Consider the following 19,548-nt stretch of genomic DNA (forward strand, 5'->3'; position numbering starts at 1 on the left):
GGGCTACACGACAACTAAAGAAGTGGAGAGAGGGGCCAGAGCGGTGGCACAGTGGTAGGGTGTTTGCTTTCACATGGCTGATCCAGGATAGACCTCGGTTCGATCCCCGGAGTCCCATATGGTCCCCCCAGCCAGGAGCCATTTCTGATCGCATAGCCAGGCATAACCCCTGATTACCACCAGTGTGACCCAAAAACAAAATAAAGAAGTGGAGGGAATCTGCCTCCCTTTTCCTGACAGCCTGCTCTGCTCTTCTCCCCATTCTCTTCCTCTCCAGATTTGCCCGACTGGCTGCAACTACATTTATCACTCAAGGCGTTCCTGTGTACCTCTTTTCTGACATAACCCCAACCCCATTTGTGGTGAGTAGCCTTTTTCTTTATGATTGCCTTTTATGAGTTTGGGGATGTCACTTAGCTGGATTTTTTTTTTTTAAACACATCTGGCAGTGCTCAGGGCTTACTCTTGGCTCTGTGCTCAAAAATTACTCCTGATGGTGCTTGGGGCACCATATGAGATGCTGGGGATTGCTTAAGGTGAGCACCCTGCCCATTGAACTATCTCTGGCCCTGTTTGGTTTTTTTTTTTTTTTTTTTTTGGTTTTTGGGCCACACCCGGTAACGCTCAGGGGTTACTCCTGGCTATGCGCTCAGAAGTCGCTCCTGGCTTGGGGGACCATATGGGACGCCGGGGGATCGAACCACGGTCCGTCCAAGGCTAGCGCAGGCAAGGGAGGCACCTTACCTCTTGCGCCACCGCCCGGCCCCTTGTTTGGTTTTTTAAGTGCAATATTTTTGGTTTGCTTTCAGGGACTATTTTAGGTAATTTTAGCAAAATGTGTTTCCTTTTTCTCATTTGTTTTCATTCGATTTGTCATTCTTTAATTTTTTTCCCTCCCAGCTCTAATTAGGAAGCAGCTAATCATAAAGCTAAATATTAAGGTTTTTATGCTTTTAGAATGTAGAACTGGAGAAATAGTACAGTAGCTAGCATTCTTTTCTTGCATGTGGCTGACCCATGTTTAACCCTGGCATCCCCATATGGTCCTCTAAATCTAGCAGGAGTAATTCATGAGTGCAGAGCCAGGAATAACCTCCCAAGCGCGCGCACACACACACACACACACACACACACACACACACACACACACACACACACAAAACATGATTCAGATACAGTTGCTTACATCAAGGAACAATGAGAGGGTATAAATGCAAGGGACATAACTTACTAGCTTTTTGATTCCTCTCAATAGTGCACAGGAGATGATACAGCAATTCCTTGCAGGTACTGACTCACATAAAAGTATCATTTCATGTTTGATGGGAAAATCACCACATTGCAAGCACTCTTGGTTCTCTCTAGTATATTAGTGTCAGGGCTGTTATTCTTATATCAGGGATGTGAAATGAGTTATTCGGCTCATTCCCCATATTGGGCATAGCTTTCTCCTTTCCTTTTCTCCAGGCACAGAATGTGAGTAAGTCTAAGGAAATGCTGAACACATTGATTTCCTGTGTGTATAGGACTCCTAGATAGCCTTGGGGGAGTAACCCAGCCATCTCTCCACGTGGAGAGGGAAGCTGGAAGAGATGAGCCTCAGCATAAATAAAGAGAGGATGTTTAACCCCATGAGAGACAAGTGGACAAACCTTAAGAACACTCACATATTTTTCCATCTTTTTTCTTTCCCTTGTGGGTGGGGGGAGGGGTTGGGGGAATGGGGAGCAGTTACCCAGAGCTCAGGGGCTACTCCTGGCTCTGCACTCAAGAATCACTCCTGGTGGTGCTCGGTGGAGGAACCATATGGGATGCCTGGGATTAAACCTGGGTCAGCCACATGCAAGACAATCAACCCACTGTACAATCACTCTGGCCCCATTCATTTTTTCTTAAATGCATATGGAGGGGGTGGGATTGAGGTCTGGAGATGAAGCTCATTGGTGGCAAACATGCCATAAATTACATTTTAAATTAGTGAAAAGCAAACAGGAAAAAGAGGAGTAGCTGAGAAAGCAGTGGGAAAGGAGATACTGGATCTTTAAGCAGCAGAATTTTGCAGGAATGTACTATTGAGGATTAGATCATCTCTTTGGAGAGGTTTTTTAGCTCTGCCAGGAAGAAGAGAGAACGAGAAGACAATAGGGCCAGGGATGAGGCTTAGTGATGGAGTTCATGCATGAGGACAAGAATTTGATCTTCAAAGGGAGCAGTGGTGCAGCGGTAGGGCATTTGCCTTGCACTAGGCTGACCCAGGACAGACTGCTGTTTGATCCCCAGGCATCCCATATGGTCCCCCAAGCCAGGAGTGATTTCTGAGCACAGAGCCAGGAGTAACCCCTGAGTGTCACCGAGTGTGGCCCAAAAATTTAAAAAAATAAATTAAAAAAAAAATAAAAAAGAATTTGTTCTTCAATAGCCTTTTTTTTTTTTCTTTCTTTCTGAAATTGTTTCTTCTGGCTTCTATTATAGCCCTACACAGTCTTACGTTTGAAGCTCTGTGCTGGCATCATGATAACCGCCTCTCACAATCCCAAGCAGGATAATGGTTATAAGGTATTTCCACTTGTTTGTCCTTTCATAGAAATTCTAGTCTTTTAAGGTTAAAGCACGAGGAGGCTGGACTCCTGCTCATGCATAATATCTGCCTTCTCCAGGTCTACTGGGCAAATGGGGCGCAGATCATCTCTCCCCATGACAAAGGGATCTCTCAAGCTATTGAAGAAAATCTAGAGCCATGGCCACAGGCTTGGGATGATGCCTGTCTGGATGGCAATCCACTTCTTCATGATCCCCTCGCATCTATCAACAAAGATTACTTGGAAGATGTGAAAAAGTACTGTTTTCACAGGTAAGTGGATTGTAAACTCACCTATTGTGTGTTGGTTTATGTGACTCTACCCATTTCTACCTATGTTGATTCAGTGTTTTCTTTTTAATGAGCACATTAAAGAACATTAATAAGCTATTGCTGCATCTGATTTTTTAGAATTAATATCTTTATTTAAGCACCATGATTAGAAACATGTTTGTAGTTGGATTTCAGTCATAGAAAAAACACCCCACCTTCACCAGTGTAACCTTCACACCACCAAAGACCCTCATCTCCCTCCTCCCCCACCCTCTGCCTATATTTGAGATAGGCATTCTATTTCTCTTACTCAATACCATCATCATGATAGTTGTTGATATAGTTATATCTCTAACTGTCCTCACCAATCCTTGTGGTAAGCTTCTTATGGGCTAGTCCTGTAAAACCTCATCTCTATTGTCTGTGGATATTATTACCATACTATCTTTTATTTTTCTTAAATTTCACAGATGATTGAAACTATTCTGTGTCTATCTCTATCTCTCTCTCTCTCTCTCTGACTCATTCCACTCAACATAATAGTTTCCATATATAGGAAAATTTCATGACTTTATTTTTCTTGACGGCTGCATAGTATTTCATTGTGTGTATGTACCACAGTTTCTTTAGCCATTCATTTGTTGTCAGGCATATGGGTTGTTTCCAGATTTTGGCTATTGTAAATAACGCTGCAATGAATATAGGTGTGCAGAAGGCATTTTTGTATTGTGTTTTTATGTTCCTAGGGTATATCTCTAGGAGTGTGTAGCTGGATCATATGGGGCTCAATTTCCAGTTTTTTTGAGGAATCTCCATATTGTTTACCAGAAAGGTTGGACTAGACAGCATTCTCACCAGAAGTGAATAAGAGTTTCTTTCTCCTCACATCCACACTAGCAGTGATTGTTCTTGTTCTTTGTGATGTGTGCCAGTCTCTGCAGCATAAGATGGTACCTCATTGATGTTTTGATATGCAACTCCCTGATGATTAGTGATGTCAACATTTTTTCATGTGCCTTTTAGCCATATGTATTTCTTCTTTGAGGAAGTGTGTTCTTTTCTTTTTTCCATATTTTAATGGGATTAGATAGGTTTTTTTTGTTAAATTTATTAGAACCTTGTATATCTTAGTTGTTAGTTTCTTATCTGATGGGTATTGGGTGAATAGTTTCTCCCATTTCGTGGGTGACCTTTATATCCTAATCACTGTTTCCTTGAAGTGCAGAGGCTTCTCAATTTAATGTAGTCGCAGTTGTTTATCTCTGCTTACACTTGTTTGGATAGTGGTGTTTCCTCCTTGAAAATGCCATTAGTCTCAATGTCATGGAGTGTTTTACGTGTTCTTCTAAATGCTTTATGGTTTCGGGTCTGATATCAAGATCTTTAAGCCATTTGGATTTGATCTTTGTACATGGTGTTAGATGGACGTCTGACCCGAGTAACTTTTCTTACAAAGACAGATAGTCAATATTTTTTTGCTTTATAGGCAAGTGAAGTTTCTTTACTTATTTTCTTTTATTTATTTTAAAGATTGTTTTTTCTTTTTCCTTTGGACACTTTTACTTAGACTTTTTGTGATACTTATTTTTTTTTTGGTGAAGGAGGGATCTTGGGCCATAACCAGTGGTGCTGAAGGCTTACTCCTAGTGAAAGAAGGAAGGATGGATATAAGATTCTAACAGCATTTTTCTAAATCACCCGTGGCAGGCACAGGGGACCATATGGGATGCCGGGATTCTAACCACCTGCATGAAAGGCAAACGCCTTACCTCCATGCTATCTCTCCGGCCCCAATTTTTCTATATTTATTAGCTTATAATTTTTACTTCTTATTATGCTTCCATTTATGTTTTTCTAATTAAAAATAACTCACTAGTGTTATAACTCTTCTAGAATTTATCTAGCAGGCTTTCTGGCTGCTACTGGAAGCCCCCCCAATACTCACCCTTCCTCCCTCTTTTCCTCCATCATTCCTCCTTCCTTCCTCCTTCCTCCTCCTCTCACGTCTTCCTTCCCTTCCCCCTTTCCTCCTTTTCCTCCTTTTCTCCTTTCTTTTGTTTTGTTTCCTTTTTTTTTGGTTTTTGGGCCATGCCTGGTGACATTCAGGGGTTACTCCTGGATACTCCTGAGTGTATGCTCGGAAATCGCTCCTGGCTTGGGGGACCATATCGAATGCCGGGGATCAAACCAAGGTCCGTGTGCAAGGCAAACGCCCTACCACTTGTGCCACCACTTTGGCCCCTCTCCCTTCTTTTCTTCCTTTCTTTCCTCTTTCCTTCCCTCCTTCCTTTCTTTCCTTCTGTAGATTAAACCCAGGTTCCCACAACAGTTTCCTACCACAGAACCTACATCCTAGGCTACAATGACTACTTTATTTTCATGGTTATTATGGTTTTATATTGAGTCTCAGAATGTGGCACTTTGCCACAAGGGATTGTTACTATGCTTCCGCCAGCCTGTGTAAGACAAGACAGCCTGCAGAGGTAAAGGGACATTTAGAAGCGTATAATGAAAGCTTGTTAGGGAAAGGCATGGAGGAAGCATGCTGTGGGCTGGTACTTTTCAGCCCATTCTGCATCTTCTCTGAAACCAGAGCCAATTTTTTTTCCTTCGTCCCACTTCAGATGTGAGAGCTGTAGCCTAAAACCAAACTTGGAAATTATTACATTTGCTTAATATAACTATAGAGTAAAACTTTGAACCTTAACTGTCTAGGAAGCAAGTATGTTTGGGATGAGTACATCAGTTTTCTCCTTTTTTCTTTGTTTTTTATTTTTGGTCTCCTAAGAAGGATCTTAAGGCCTCTTTCAGTTAATTCAATAGAACTATTTAGTGCTGGGACCCAAGGATATGATGTAACCCTCTCTCCAGCCTATTTTCCTTTCTTCGCTGGACTTAGGTACTCACTAGTTTCATGATTCTTTCTATGCGATGGTTTCATCCATTGAGAATCAGATTCTTTCCTGTTTTGTTAGCCTTCTGCTCATTTATTTCTCATTTTCTGCCTCATGTCTGTTTCTAGGCATTTGAACAAGGAGACTCGGGTGAAGTTTGTGCACACGTCTGTCCACGGTGTGGGCCATACCTTTGTGCAGGCAGCCTTCGAGGCTTTCAGCTTTGCTCCTCCTGTGCCTGTTCCTGAGCAGAAAGATCCAGACCCAGAGTTTCCTACAGTGAAATATCCAAATCCTGAAGAGGGTAAAGGTGTCTTGGTAACTTCACTTTTTCAGTTATTAAAAGTCTAATCTGGGGCCCGGAGAGATAGCACAGTGGCGTTTGCCTTGCAAGCAGCTGATCTAGGACCAAGGGTGGTTGGTTCAAATCGCAGTGTCCTATATGGTCCCCTGTGCCTGCCAGGATCTATTTCTGAGCAGACAGCCAGAAGTAACCCCTGAGCACTGCCGGGCGTGGCCCAAAAACCAAAAAAAAAAAAAAAAAAATTCTAATCTGTAGTCAGAACTATTAGGATTCAGCAAAATGGATTTTTCTGTGTTGCTGTGCTACCCCCAAATATTTTATATATATAAGTTATGAGTTAGCTGTTTCTAAAATTTCAAATGAGATGTCTTAGCATCAGAAAACAAGGGCTGAACCCAAAATGACATGTGTGTGTGTGTGTGTGTGTGTGTGTGTGTGTGTGTGTGTGCGCGCGCGCGTGCGCGCTCAGGGTTCACTCATGGCAGGGTTTAGGAGAACCATATGGGATTCTGGAGATCAGACCCAGGTCGGCCGTCCCACTGTACTCTCTGTCCAGTCCAAACATTTGGTTTCTTAATTGCATCTTTCAGCTTATGAAGAGGTGCTATTTGAATGATGGTACTTGACCCTTGGTAAAGATTATGATAAGAGTGATATTCAGAGAGGCTGTTAAATTGTACTTTGGCTTGTTTCCAGGGCTGACTTTATTTGAAGGAAGGAATTAGCCCCACACATACACTATCAGAAGCAGGAAGCCCCCACCATCAGGTGTAGTGCTGTTTTGGTGTTCCATAGACTGTATTCTGGTTGAGGAAATAATATGTGAGCAGCCAAGACCAATTCCAAATTAAAACCCAGCTTGTAAAGACTTATAGATGTGATTCAATGTATATGCACATGCCTTGCATGCATAAGACCTGGACTTAATTCCTAGTCCTGAAAAAAAATACAATTATGACAACACATTCAACCTTATTTTGGGGAGGAAATCTTTTTATTCTTACCGAGTTGATTGGGGGGGGCGGGATTTGGGAAGATGGGGAGGATGGTGAGATTTGGGCTACACCCAGCAGTGCTCAGGATTTACTCCTGGGACTATGCTCAGGGACCAAATGCAGTGCTGAAAATTAAACCCATTTTTGGCTGCATGCAAGGTATGCACCCTACCCACCGTACTATCTCTTTGGCACTAGAATTGAATGTTTGTAAAAAAAAAAAAACTACTTAAAAATATGATTTTGGGGGCTCAGAGAGATAGCACAGCGGTGTTTGCCTTGCAAGCAGCTGATCCAGTACCTATGGTGGTTGGTTTGAATCCCGGTATCCCATATGGTCCCTCGTGCCTGCCAGGAGCTATTTCTGAGCTGATAGCCAGGAGTAACCCCTAAGGAACACTGGGTGTGGCCCAAAAACCAAATATATATATATGATTTTGGGGGGCCAGCGAGGTGACGCTAGAGGTAAGGTGTCTGCCTTGCAAGCACTAGCCAAGGAAGGACCACGGTTCAATCCTCTGGCATCCCATATGGTCCCCCCAAGCCAGGGGTAATTTCTGAGCGCTTAGCCAGGAGTAACCCCTGAGCATCAAATGGGTGTGGCCCAAAAAAACCAAAAAAAAAAAAATGATTTTTTATTTAGATGATCCTTAATATTCCTAATCTTTTTATTTTTTTCTCAGACTTTGTCTTTTGCGTTGGCTGATAAAATTGGAGCCAAAATCATTTTAGCAAATGACCCAGATGCTGATAGGCTCGCCGTGGCAGAAAAACAAGACAGGTAACAAGAACTGGGATCACCTCAGTAACAAACAAAGCCATAAAGCAGAAGAGATTGTCAGCAGTGAGGTGTTTCTGGACCTGGTTAGAAATAGTTCCCATTTATTTTGAATATTATTCTTCTTGCTCTGAACCTTCTATCAAATCCTTTAACAGAGCAAGATGCTGAGCAGGTACCCATGTGATGGCAATTCTCCAAGTCAACCCATTCCTGGTTTGGAACTAAAATGACAGTTTATGATCTCCCCTTGCTTTATCATTGATTATATTAAGTAATGACTTAATTACCCATTACTTCAGTAATGAGGGCAAAGTACTTTACTTGGTGCTGGTTCTGCAGTTTAGTATTTATTAAGGGTTTGCCAGAAGTTAAGAGCTTGACCTTCAAGGAAGTTTTGCACTGAGGTTGAGCAGACCAGAGAGGAATATTGAAATAGTGCTGAAAGTGGTTTGATAGCAGCATTTGTACAGAAGCGTTCAGAGTAATGAATCCAGTTGAGAGGGTTAGATATGGGTGTAGGAGCTATGTAGGGTTCACACAGTTTTCGATATTTAATGGCACATCTGGCATTTTGGAGACCATAGTTTTTAGGTTATGGTCAGATAGGGTTGGTCCCACATCAGTTTTTAGAAAGTTCCACAAAGTGATACATGCTAAAATGTGAAATAGAAACTTCTAGCCCCCTAGATTGGAAAACTCACCTGTTCTTTCCTGTCCTAACTATTTCAGGGCCAAGCCTTATCTCTTGTTGGTTTGGTTTCGGGCCACACCTGGTGGTGCTTTGGGGCTAGTCTCAGTTGAGTCATTTGGGGAACCATGTATTGCTGAGAAGCAAACCTGAACCTCATAGATGCAGGGTATGTGTTGACTCTCTCCCAAGCTTCCAAACCTGATCTTAAGCAAGGAGAAGCCTCTCAAAATGAACAGGATTGAACTGATTGGAGACTGAGAATCAGGGGATATTCCCATTCTGTTTCTGCTACCTTACACCCAAGGGGATATAGTGTTAGCTCAGGTAGTAGAGAACATGCCTCACATCCATGAATTCCTGCGCTCTATCCCTGGCACCAGTACCTGGCCCTCTGCCCACCAGCCTGCCAACTGTAGCCCCTATTTTTTTGTTGGTTTGTTTTTGTTTTTTGGGTCACACTCAGCAGCGCTCAGGGGTTACTCCTGGCTCTACGCTCAGAAATCGCTCCTGGCGGGCTCGGGGGACCATATGGGATGCCAGGATTCAAACCACCATCCTTCTGCATGCAAGGCAAATGCCCTACCTCCATGCTATCTCTCCGGCCCTGTAGCCCCTATTTAAAAAAGAAAATCAAAAGCAAATTTTTTGCTGTAGATGAAGATAGAAGCATTATATTACCACTGATGGATTTGTCTATCAAAGACCAAGTGTGTGGAGGCAAACTGACTAGAATACAGTAGCTGTTCAGATGTTTGCCAGATAGCTATTTAAACAATGAAAGCAGTAGTAGGGTGGGAGTGGTAACTCAATGGCCAGGAGTCAGGCTTTGAACACTGAAGGCTTAGTTTCTGGCCTTGGTGCTACGTACATGGTCCCATGGTCCCTTGAGCACTGCCCTGACCACAAAGCTGGAACTGTTCTGAGCACTGCTGGGTGTGGCCAAAACAGAAGGAAGGAATAGAGGAAAAAGAGGGAAGGAAGGAGGGAGGGAAAAAGGAAAGGAATAAAAGAAATAGAGTGGTGGTTGGAGAGAGTTTAGCAGATTAGGCTCTTGTCTTGCACACACCCGCCCCAGAATTGATTCCCCATATGATCACCCAAGAACCACCAGGAGAGGGACTGGAGAGATAGCATGGAGGTAAGGTGTTTGCCTTACATGCATAAGGTCAGTGTTTTGAATCTCTGCATCCCATATGGTCCCCTGAGCCTACCAGGAGCGATTTCTGAGTGTAGAGCAAGGAGGAACACCTAAGTGCTGCCAGGTGTGACCCAAAAACAAACAAACAAAAAAAAGAGTAAGTCCTGAGCTCTGCCAGGTGTAGCCCATAACCAAATTAATATTAATAAAATGAAATGTTGTTTAAATACAAAGTAGAAGGGGGGCAGGGAGAAGCAAGGAGCAGAGCAGGTTGTGATGTGGACCTTGTTGGCTTTTACTTGCAGTGGAGAATGGAGAGTCTTCTCTGGCAATGAGTTGGGGGCCCTCTTGGGCTGGTGGCTTTTTACTTCTTGGAAAGCGAAGAACCAAGATCCCAACACCCTTAAAGACACATACATGCTGTCCAGCACTGTCTCCTCCAAAATCTTGAGGGCCATTGCCTTAAAGGAAGGCTTTCACTTCGAGGTAGGAGGTGTGTGTCTGTGTGTCTGTGTCTTTGTGTGTCTGTGTCTGTGTGTCTGTGTGTCTTCCAGGTAAAGATCTGTGTGTTGAGGGGAGAGGAATATTGAACTTTTTGGTTGCTCTTCCAAAATCTTGAGGGCCATTGCCTTAAAGAAGGGCTTTCACTTCGAGGTAAGGGTGTGTGTGTGTTTGTGTGTGTGTGTTACTTCCATGTAAAGGTCTGTGTGTTGAGGGAAGAGGAATATTGAACTTTTTTGGTTGCTCTCTATAAGTCCTAAAACATTTCTTTCTCTTCTGGATCTCCCCTTAGGAAACATTAACTGGCTTTAAGTGGATGGGCAACCGAGCCAATCAGCTCATGGACCAGGGGAAAAATGTCTTATTTGCATTTGAAGAAGCAATTGGTAAGAAAGCAGGGGGATAATTACAGAATCTCTTAATTTAGAGAGTGCAGGTTAATGGGGAGACATTTGGATTCGGATTCTAAAGTTGGAGATTGGCAGCAGCAGCCAGAGAGATGACAACCACCCAAGCACACACTTGGCTGTGCTGGAGGCCCTGGTTCCATCCCTGGCAATATGTGGAGTCATGAACAGATTTGGGAGCAACTCCAAAACCCTGAGCAAGGAGAGGCCATTGAGAACACAAGGATATGGCCATAAGACAAACCAGGCAAAACAATTAGCAGTGAAATGACTCCAGGCAGTTTGCTTGGCTTCCATGGCACACAGCACTCTGAGCTCCCCCAACAAACAAACCTCTCAAATGTGTTCCCCTCACACACACACACACACACACACACACACACACACACACACACACACACACACACACACACACACACCCCTAAAAAAGAAGAATCTGTTTTGATAGCCAGGACTTGAATGTAAGACAGTGAATCCCCACAATAGCCAAAATCTGGAAACAATCCAAATATTTAAGAAAGGTAAAGAAACTATAGGGCACATGTACAATGGAAAATTACTCATTTGTATAGATAGGCTTTTATTGTGCTGTGTAGATGGAACTGGAGGGGATCATGCTAAGTGACGCCAGCCAGAAGAAGAGAGGCAAGTGCAAAATAATCTCTCATCTGTGAGCTATAAAGAGGCATAGTAAGGTTACAGCAAAGGTCCAAAGCAATAGAATCTAAGATTTCATCTATAAAACAGAACTTATCAGACAGTAAGAAAAGGGGGCTCGGGCCTGGAGAGATAGCACAGCGGCGTTTGCCTTGCAAGCACCAAAGGTGGTTGGTTCAAATCCCGGTGTCCCATATGGTCCCCCCGTGCCTGCCAGGAGCTATTTCTGAGCAGACAGCCAGGAGTAACCCCTGAGCACCGCCAGGTGTGGCCCAAAAACCAAAAAAAAAAAAAAAAAGAAAGAAAGAAAAGGGGGCTTATTGGGGTAGAATGATTGGGAATGGTGAGGCAGGAGAGAGAGAGAGAAAAAGTGTGTGTGTGTGTGTGTGTGTGTGTGTGTGAGAGAGAGAGAGAGAGAGAGAGAGAGAGAGAGAGAGAGAGAGAGAGAGAGAGAGAGAGAGAGAACATGTGCACAGGGTGAGAGAAAATCTTGAGACAAGGGTAGAAAGAAAAAAAAGTGCTGTGAGGATAGAATAGGTCTGATGTTGAATTGTATGCATGAATCCCTACATTATTGCAATGTTTAAATTATGGTAGTTAAAAATTAAAGCAATAATAATGATAATAAAGGTTATTCAGATGGGCAAGACCAAAAGCAAAAATAAAAAAGAAGAGTGAAAGAGGAAAGTGAAAAAGAAGAAAATAAGAAAGAGGAGAAGGAAATACAGAAGTATAAAGAAAAGGAAAGAAGAGAAAGGGAGAGTCAGAAGAATGAGAAGAAAAGGAAGGAAGAAGAAAGGGAGAGCCATAGAAAGGAAGGAAAAGAGAGGGAAGGGAGAGAAAAAGAGAACTAACTTTCCCCAGATAGATAGATTTTTTTCTCTGATGCTGAGCATATAGCTGCAGTTGCCCCAGAAACTGCCTTTTAGGAGTTGAATATTCTTCCTGCTAGATGCCAAGGTCCTGAACCTCAATCCCAGCTGCCTGGGAAAGAGCTGTCTGGCACTGTCCTGAGGAAACAAGGCAAAGCACAAGTCCACCCCAAATCCAGTCAGAATGAAGCACCCTTCTTGTCTTTAAGTTATGAAACAACTGAGCAGAAAGGAGAGCAAGCCTTAAAACTGAGGTTCGGCTGTTGATGTTGTTGGTAGAGCAAAAGCTAGAGCACTTCATATATTGCCAGATCTCTGGTCTTCTGATCCCTCGGGATGTTCCCTGCACATCATCCTCTCTCTAATCAGATCGGCATTTGCCCTGCTGCTAAAGTTGGCAAGCCTGACTCTATAGAGTTTTTGTTGGAAAAGGTTTTAGTATCTGTCAAACATTTATACAGAACCTCTGAGACAGTCGGAGGCTGATGCCTGCCCCTGGCATACAGCAGATTACATTACAGAGAGCAGAGGTTCCAGACTTGGTAGGCCTGCGGCCCTTTTCAGGAAAAATACCCACTCAGTGGCCCAGTGGATCTTTAAGTGAGCGAATAGAAGGCGCCTCCCAGGTGCTCTTCAGGCTACTGCTGGTGGTTCTGAGTGGCCTCCAGAGGGCGGCATTTCCCAATCTGGGAATCACTGAGCTGGATCTAGTTTAGTAGGTACCTTGCAAGGTCTCAGGCCAGGGATGAAATGGACAAGTGAATTCACTACTGTGGGGGTCCTGAGGAAGGAATTGAGTCGAATAATTAGTAGAATAATTAGAAATGATTTGGTGGAAGATGAAGAGAGTACAGCGGGCAGAGCTCTTGCTTTGCACGAGGCCAGCCTGTTTTCTATACCCAACACTCCATAAGGTCCCCTGAACCCAGCCAAGAGGGAGCCCTGAGCAGTGCTGCATATGCACTCTCCTTCACCCACCGAAAAAAGAAGAAATGATAAAGGAAAAAAATTACTTTGGTAACTAGTGGAATTTGAGCTCTACCTGGGAAATTGGACAACAGGAATCTTACACATTATGCAAGAGATCCTACTGGAGGGTCTGTGTGTTCCAACATTAGAGTGATCTCTTAAAAAGCATCTACACTCCTAGGTGTATGTTGTAAAGGAACCAAGTGTAAAGGGTGTGTGGCCCGTGTTTTTGCAGGATATATGTGCTGCCCTTTTGTTCTGGACAAAGATGGAGTCAGCGCGGCTGTCATTTGCGCAGAGCTGGCCAGCTTTCTAGCCACCAAGAACTTGTCTTTGTCTCAGCAACTAAAGGCCATTTATGTAGAGTAAGTGCTTCTTGACTGTTTCCTTAGAATGAACATTTTAACGGTTTATTATGGACTTGTATGAGATACTGATATTCTTTCTAACATTCCTACTTAGGTTACAAATCTAATTCTTAAAAACACTGAATGAAAATATCACCATTTGGTGGCCAAAGAGATAGTACAGTAGAAGGCAGAAAGCTTGTCTTGTTCATGAATTACCTGGGTTTAATTTCTGGCCCTTCTATGGCCAGGCCAGAAGTGATACCTGAACTCAGAATCAGAAGTAAATCTTGAGCTCCAATGGGGTGGCCCCCCAAACAAAAGTAAACAGCAACAGCAACCAAAAAAAGGTGAAGAAGCAATCACCTTTTCTTTTGAAACTTAACTACTAAATCATTATTATTCATGATCCTAAGTAAATGTGGGCTGCTAATTCAGAAATGGTTAAAGGTATGAATTTTTAAGTATTCAGTATAAAAAAAATGAACTGTGTTCATGAAACATCCAACCTGTCATTTTTATCAATTATTCAGTCAAGCCTTAGTGCAAGACAACCAAACATGGATTCATGAGTTCATGAGGTAATGGGAATGCTGTGACTATGTTCCAGTAAAACTCATCTATGTGGGCTGAGGTGATACTTAACAGGTTGGAGCACATACTTTGCATGCAGGAGACCTGAGTTTAGTCCCCCACACTATGGAGTTTCCAAGCATTGACTCTTCACCCAAATCTCCACCCCCAGTACGGCCGGGTATGACCCCAAAAGAAACCAAGAAAACTAACTTTTAAATATAGATAAATAACTATTCGTAAATATATCTTCATTAAGGCAAAATAGAATTTTTTCTTTTTTCATTTTATCTACAAAAAACGTATTGAGGGCCCGGAGAGATAGCACAGCGGTGTTTGCCTTGCAAGCAGCCGATCCAGGACCAAATCCCGGTGTCCCATATGGTCCCCCATGCCTGCCAGGAGCTATTTCTGAGCAGACAGCCAGGAGTAACCCTTGAGCACCGCTGGGTGTGGCCCAAAAACCAAAAAAAAAAAAAAAAAAAAAAACTGTATTGAATTTGTGCAGTCAATCAGTTTTTAGACAGCAGTTTCATAAACATTTTGGCATTTAAACCTTTATTCATTTTGGCATGGCCTGTAGTATAGTATATAAACTATCCTGGAGAAGGGGAAAATATTATGTAATATTCACTATGATGCTAGAAAAGAAAGCAAACTCACATTATTAAAGAAAATGTGTTTAAAGAAGATATTCAAAAGGTACACTCAAAATCAAGGCAAACATTTGCTTTCTTTATGCAATGGAGGTCACACATCTGATCCCCTGAGTCAAGTACAAAATTAATATAGCTGAGCTCTAGAGTCCATTAGCAAGACTGCAAATGCTCCCCTTATAAGAAAACGGATATAGGGAGTGACAGGATCCAGAACACCCATAATGCAAAACAACAGAACTAGTCCTGCACTTGCATTTCATTCACATCTTTAGAAAAAAAAATAACACATACACAGACATAAAGTATTATCCAATGGTGATAAAAAAGACAAACTGTTTTACTCTAATGAGATGAAAGCAATGTGTGTGTTTATACAGTCTTTACACATTCCTACAAAAGGCTAACGTTTCTCAATAAACTTTTTTTTTTTTGGTTTTTGGGGCCACACCCATTTGATGCTCAGGGGTTACTCCTGGCTAAGTGCTCAGAAATTGCCCCTGGCTTGGGGGGACCATTTGGGACGCCGGGGGATAGAACCGCAGTCCTTCCTTGGCTAGCGCTTGCAAGGCAGACACCTTACCTCTAGCACCACCTCTCCGGCCCCTCAATAAACATTTTAATTTGCAAGCGAAACATGTCCAGAAAGCAGTAATAGGAAGACTATTTTGAGGTTTAAAAATGTTTATATTCGGGGCCGGGCGGTGGCGCTAGAGGTAAGGTGCCTGCCTTACCTGCGCTAGCCTTGGACGGACCGCGGTTCGATCCCCCGGCATCCCATATGGTCCCCCAAGCCAGGAGCGACTTCTGAGCACATAGCCAGGAGTAACCCCTGAGCGTCACAGGGTGTGGCCCAAAAACCAAAAAAAAAAAAAAAAAAAAAAAAGTTTATATTCTTACTGTTTTTAAAGACAGTTCTGTAGAAAACTATTTTTATGTAGAAAACAAATTTTTAAAGGTTCGGTTTATATCAAGGCTGTGCCTACTTGACACTGAACTACTATTCTAGACAGAAACTTGCGTAAGTATGCTAAGTAGTTTAGGGGATCTCCTAAATTACGCTAAGGAAGATACTGGATGGCTTAAAAAAAAAATTAGGCCAAATATTTTTAAACAGCAATTTTCATTAACAGCTCCTAAGGTAGTTTGTTGTTCCTCTTTTTGAATGCTAAATGATTCCTTTGAAGATAGTGATGGCTGTTCGTTTCACTTGCTTATAATATAATGACTTCCTGTGTTTTGCCTGTATTTGTACTGATAGGTATGGCTACCATATAACCAAAGCTTCCTATTTTATCTGTCACGATCAAAACACCATTAAAAAATTGTTCGAAAACCTTAGAAACTATGATGGGAAGAATAATTATCCAAAAGCCTGTGGCAAATTTGAAATCTCTGGCATTCGGGATCTGACAACTGGCTATGATGACAGCCAACCTAATAAGAAGGCTGTAAGTACTGTCTGTGGCAAAGGTTCCTGTTTATCTTCTATACTTTGAAAAGTTTCACCCTTATTAAGTCTGCCTGTCCTTTACTGAAGCTGCTGTGAGGTGAGCAGAGAAGTTCACAATCCCAGGCTAGCAGTAAGAGCTTCCACTGTATTCACCAAAGCCAATGTCATTATTGAGTGCATAAAATGATCAGTTGCTCAAAAGTGCAGGATCTGCGGTGCTGCAAAAATAGTACAGGGGTTAAGGTGCTATGCCTGCCACCCCATGAGGCCCCCCACACTCCACCATGAGTTCAGAGCCTAGAATAAGCCCTGAGCACCACCAACTATGGCACAAAAACCGAACTAACAAAAAATAAAAATGCAGAATCTCGTTAACAGTCACTCAATGGTGATGGCGGGGCACAATTTGCATTTTCTAATTCAGGCTTTAGCTTTTCCTCTTTCAACTATTCTCAGACCTGTACATGCTTCAGAATTATTGACAGTCTGGTGCAAATACTGCAGCCTACCCTGATATTTCTGATGAGGTAGATTTGGGTAAACACCAACGAATTACCTTTCTAACAAGTTTCATGCTGCAGATCTGAATCTGAGAACTGTTGTTTGCTTCCTAATTTGTGTTACTCTGAAAGTACAGGAGCTGTAACAAAGCCCCCCACTGGTATTCTGTATCCCCAGGCGTCCACCTTTTCCCCATTGGAATCTGAGGAAGGCTACAAGATGGCAGAAATTATGCCTAAAATTATTGGTCAAGGAGAAGGAGAGTAAGAGAAGTTAGATATTTTCTCATTCTTATCTCATTATATTTTTTATTTTTGTTGGTACAAAGTATTTTTTCAATGATAAATTGCATTGGTCTGGAGATATAGTACAAGGATTTTTATTTTTCATTATAACACCATGATTTACCAAGTTATCCTCCATAATACAGTCATTTCATCAAATGTTCAAACACCAATCCAACCACTAGAGTGACCTTCCCTTCACCAGTGTCCCCAATCTCCAATCCTCCTGTCTCCATACGGACACAATCAAATTTACTTTAGATTGCTTGTTACAACACAAGAGAAAATGGAACTATCAAAGCTTAAATCAACTGGAGTCAATTAGAAATGATTGTTTTGTCTCACCATGGTGTTACTAAAGTCAGTTACTAAAACTGACCCCAGTTTTATCATCCTGCACTGCACACGGTCCTCCAAGCCAGCCAGGAGTAAACCCTGAGCACCATTGGGCGTGACCCTCAAACTTCTCCCCTCCCTTCAATTCATTTTTTAAGATCCTCCTTTCTAACTAATTTACTGAAATGAATCTTCTTGCCTCTCCAAGATCTGGACAGTTTATTACCACTTTTCTTAAAAGTGTAATGTGTACAAATTCTTCCTAGATCCTCCCGACCAGTAAAAGCAGCCAGATGATCACCTTTACATTTGCTAATGGTGGCGTGGCTACTATCAGAACCAGTGGAACAGAGCCCAAAATCAAGTATTATTCAGAACTTTGTGCCCCGCCTGGAAACAGGTATGAATGACATGATTCATTGCTCTGCCTTTTGTTCCCTAACTTCCGAGTTACTTCTACTGACAGTCACTAAGTGACATATTTTATCTTTCCAACTAGTCACTTTAACTGATCTGGGAATGAGGGTTAGCAAGAGAGTGCATGACTTGTGAGTAAAACCCAGGATTTAGTCCTTAACACTCCCCCTCCCAAAGAAATGAGGAAATAATACAGGGATTAAAGCATTTGCTAAGCAGACAGTGTCTTGGGCCACCCCAGTTCAAATTTCAGCACCAAAGATAGTCCCTGAACACTGCCAGGCATGACCCCTGAGCACCATCAGTGTGGTCAAACAAGCAAAGATTAATCTATGGGGGCCAGGGTGATAAGACAGTGGGTAGTGTGTTTGCCCTGCACTCAGCTGACCTGGGTTCAATCTCCTGCATTTCAAACAATTCCCCCAAACACTGTCAGGAATAATTTCTAAGCACAGAGCCAGGAGTAACACTGAATATTGCCTGTTTTGGCCCCAAAACAAAACAAAGAAAATATCCTATAGTTTGATTGGGAGTATTATTTCAGATTTTTTTTCTGGTTGTTTTCCTTTTTTTCCACATGGTGGTGCTCAGGAATTACTCCTGGCTCTGTGCTCAGAAATCACTCCTGGAAGGCTCAGGGGATCACATGGGTGGCTGGGAGTCAAACCCAGGTCTGTCCTGGGTAGGCCGCATGCAAGGCAAACGCCCTACCACTATGCTCTGGACCTTGTTTCAGATCTTAAAGCAATAATGTGCTATGAATGGTTGCTTGAAGCATCTGGGGACAAGAATAGATCCTAATTAATTACAAAATTCTTAACTTTCTCTGGGAAAATTAATTTCATTCTTAATTTCAGGGATAGTGAAAAATACATCCTTTATAGAGTCCAGAGAAGTATTTATAGGGGTTAAAGCATTTGTACACAACTAACCTAGTTTGATTCCTGGCACTATATATGATTCCCCAAGTACTGCCAAAAATTATTCCAAAGCCCTTTGGCAAGAGTACAGCAAGGAGGGTGGTCGCCTTGCACAGGCCTGACCTGGATTCGAACCCTTGGCACCACATATGGTCCCTCAAGCCCACTAGGAGTGATACCTTAGAACCTACAAGTCTGACCAAAAACAACAACAAAAAGAAAATAAAAAAAGAAGTGGGTATTTTTACCCCTAAGCCATTTGAAAGTAAGTTACAGACTTTATTTTGTCTTCCTTAAGAGCAAGGATGCTCCCTTCCTATTTCAAAGTTAAGAATTAATTATCTCACCCAGGAGTCAGTGTTTTAACAGAAAATCAATCTGTTTAGAGACTCAAACACACATATTTATGTACACACATATGTACTATGTAGAAATGCTTTGCATGTGTACATGATATATGTGTACAATATATCTAAATATTTGTACACACATACATATGGATTTCAGCTTTAGGTATGTTATAAAGGAAAATTACTAGTGATATACTTTCTTGAAAACTTATTTTTCTTGTCACATTTTTGTGGAGAAAGTAAAAACAAGAACAAGAAAAAAAGAAACAAGGACCTGTGATTTATACGAGCAATGAAGCATAATTATTTTATGTGTTACCAAAGGAGGTTCAAATAATTATCATTATAGCTACGTTTATTCAGGTTTGTGGGCCAGGTTCTGTGCTAATTGCTTTATGTAATTTATCCTCGAATCTATACAGTAACTCTCTTGAGAAGATAAAAATTTTATCCCAATTTTACAAATGAGGAAGCTGAGCCTTCAGGGGGTTAAACCTCTTTGCCCTGGACACACAGTGGATAAGTGGCAGGAATGGAGAATTAATGTTCTTAATAAAATGGATGGTTTTAGTTATATGATTTAGCTATTACAACATTAAAAAAAACTCATCTAATTACAAGGCTTGCCATTTCTATCGTAATTAAATTTGC

General features: G+C 42.0%; 1 protein-coding gene and 1 non-coding gene across 2 annotated transcripts in view; both read left to right on the plus strand.

Moving 5' to 3' along the window:
- PGM2 (phosphoglucomutase 2) overlaps nucleotides 1-19,548 on the plus strand; it is a 34,034-nt gene that overhangs the window by 12,765 nt on the left and 1,721 nt on the right. Inside the window, exons 4-13 of the mRNA XM_049790130.1 lie at nucleotides 278-362; nucleotides 2,473-2,556; nucleotides 2,658-2,851; nucleotides 5,874-6,063; nucleotides 7,728-7,825; nucleotides 9,960-10,140; nucleotides 10,448-10,541; nucleotides 13,296-13,425; nucleotides 15,898-16,087; nucleotides 17,477-17,610. Of these exons, the coding sequence (XP_049646087.1) occupies nucleotides 278-362; nucleotides 2,473-2,556; nucleotides 2,658-2,851; nucleotides 5,874-6,063; nucleotides 7,728-7,825; nucleotides 9,960-10,140; nucleotides 10,448-10,541; nucleotides 13,296-13,425; nucleotides 15,898-16,087; nucleotides 17,477-17,610 (1,380 nt within the window). The remainder of the gene's footprint in view (nucleotides 1-277; nucleotides 363-2,472; nucleotides 2,557-2,657; nucleotides 2,852-5,873; nucleotides 6,064-7,727; nucleotides 7,826-9,959; nucleotides 10,141-10,447; nucleotides 10,542-13,295; nucleotides 13,426-15,897; nucleotides 16,088-17,476; nucleotides 17,611-19,548) is intronic.
- LOC126033237 (U7 small nuclear RNA) lies at nucleotides 4,725-4,785 on the plus strand. Its single transcript, XR_007504355.1, has one exon. It is a non-coding gene; the product is annotated as a U7 small nuclear RNA (small nuclear RNA).

Source organism: Suncus etruscus, chromosome 16 (assembly GCF_024139225.1).
Source record: "Suncus etruscus isolate mSunEtr1 chromosome 16, mSunEtr1.pri.cur, whole genome shotgun sequence".
Lineage (NCBI taxonomy): Eukaryota > Metazoa > Chordata > Mammalia > Eulipotyphla > Soricidae > Suncus > Suncus etruscus.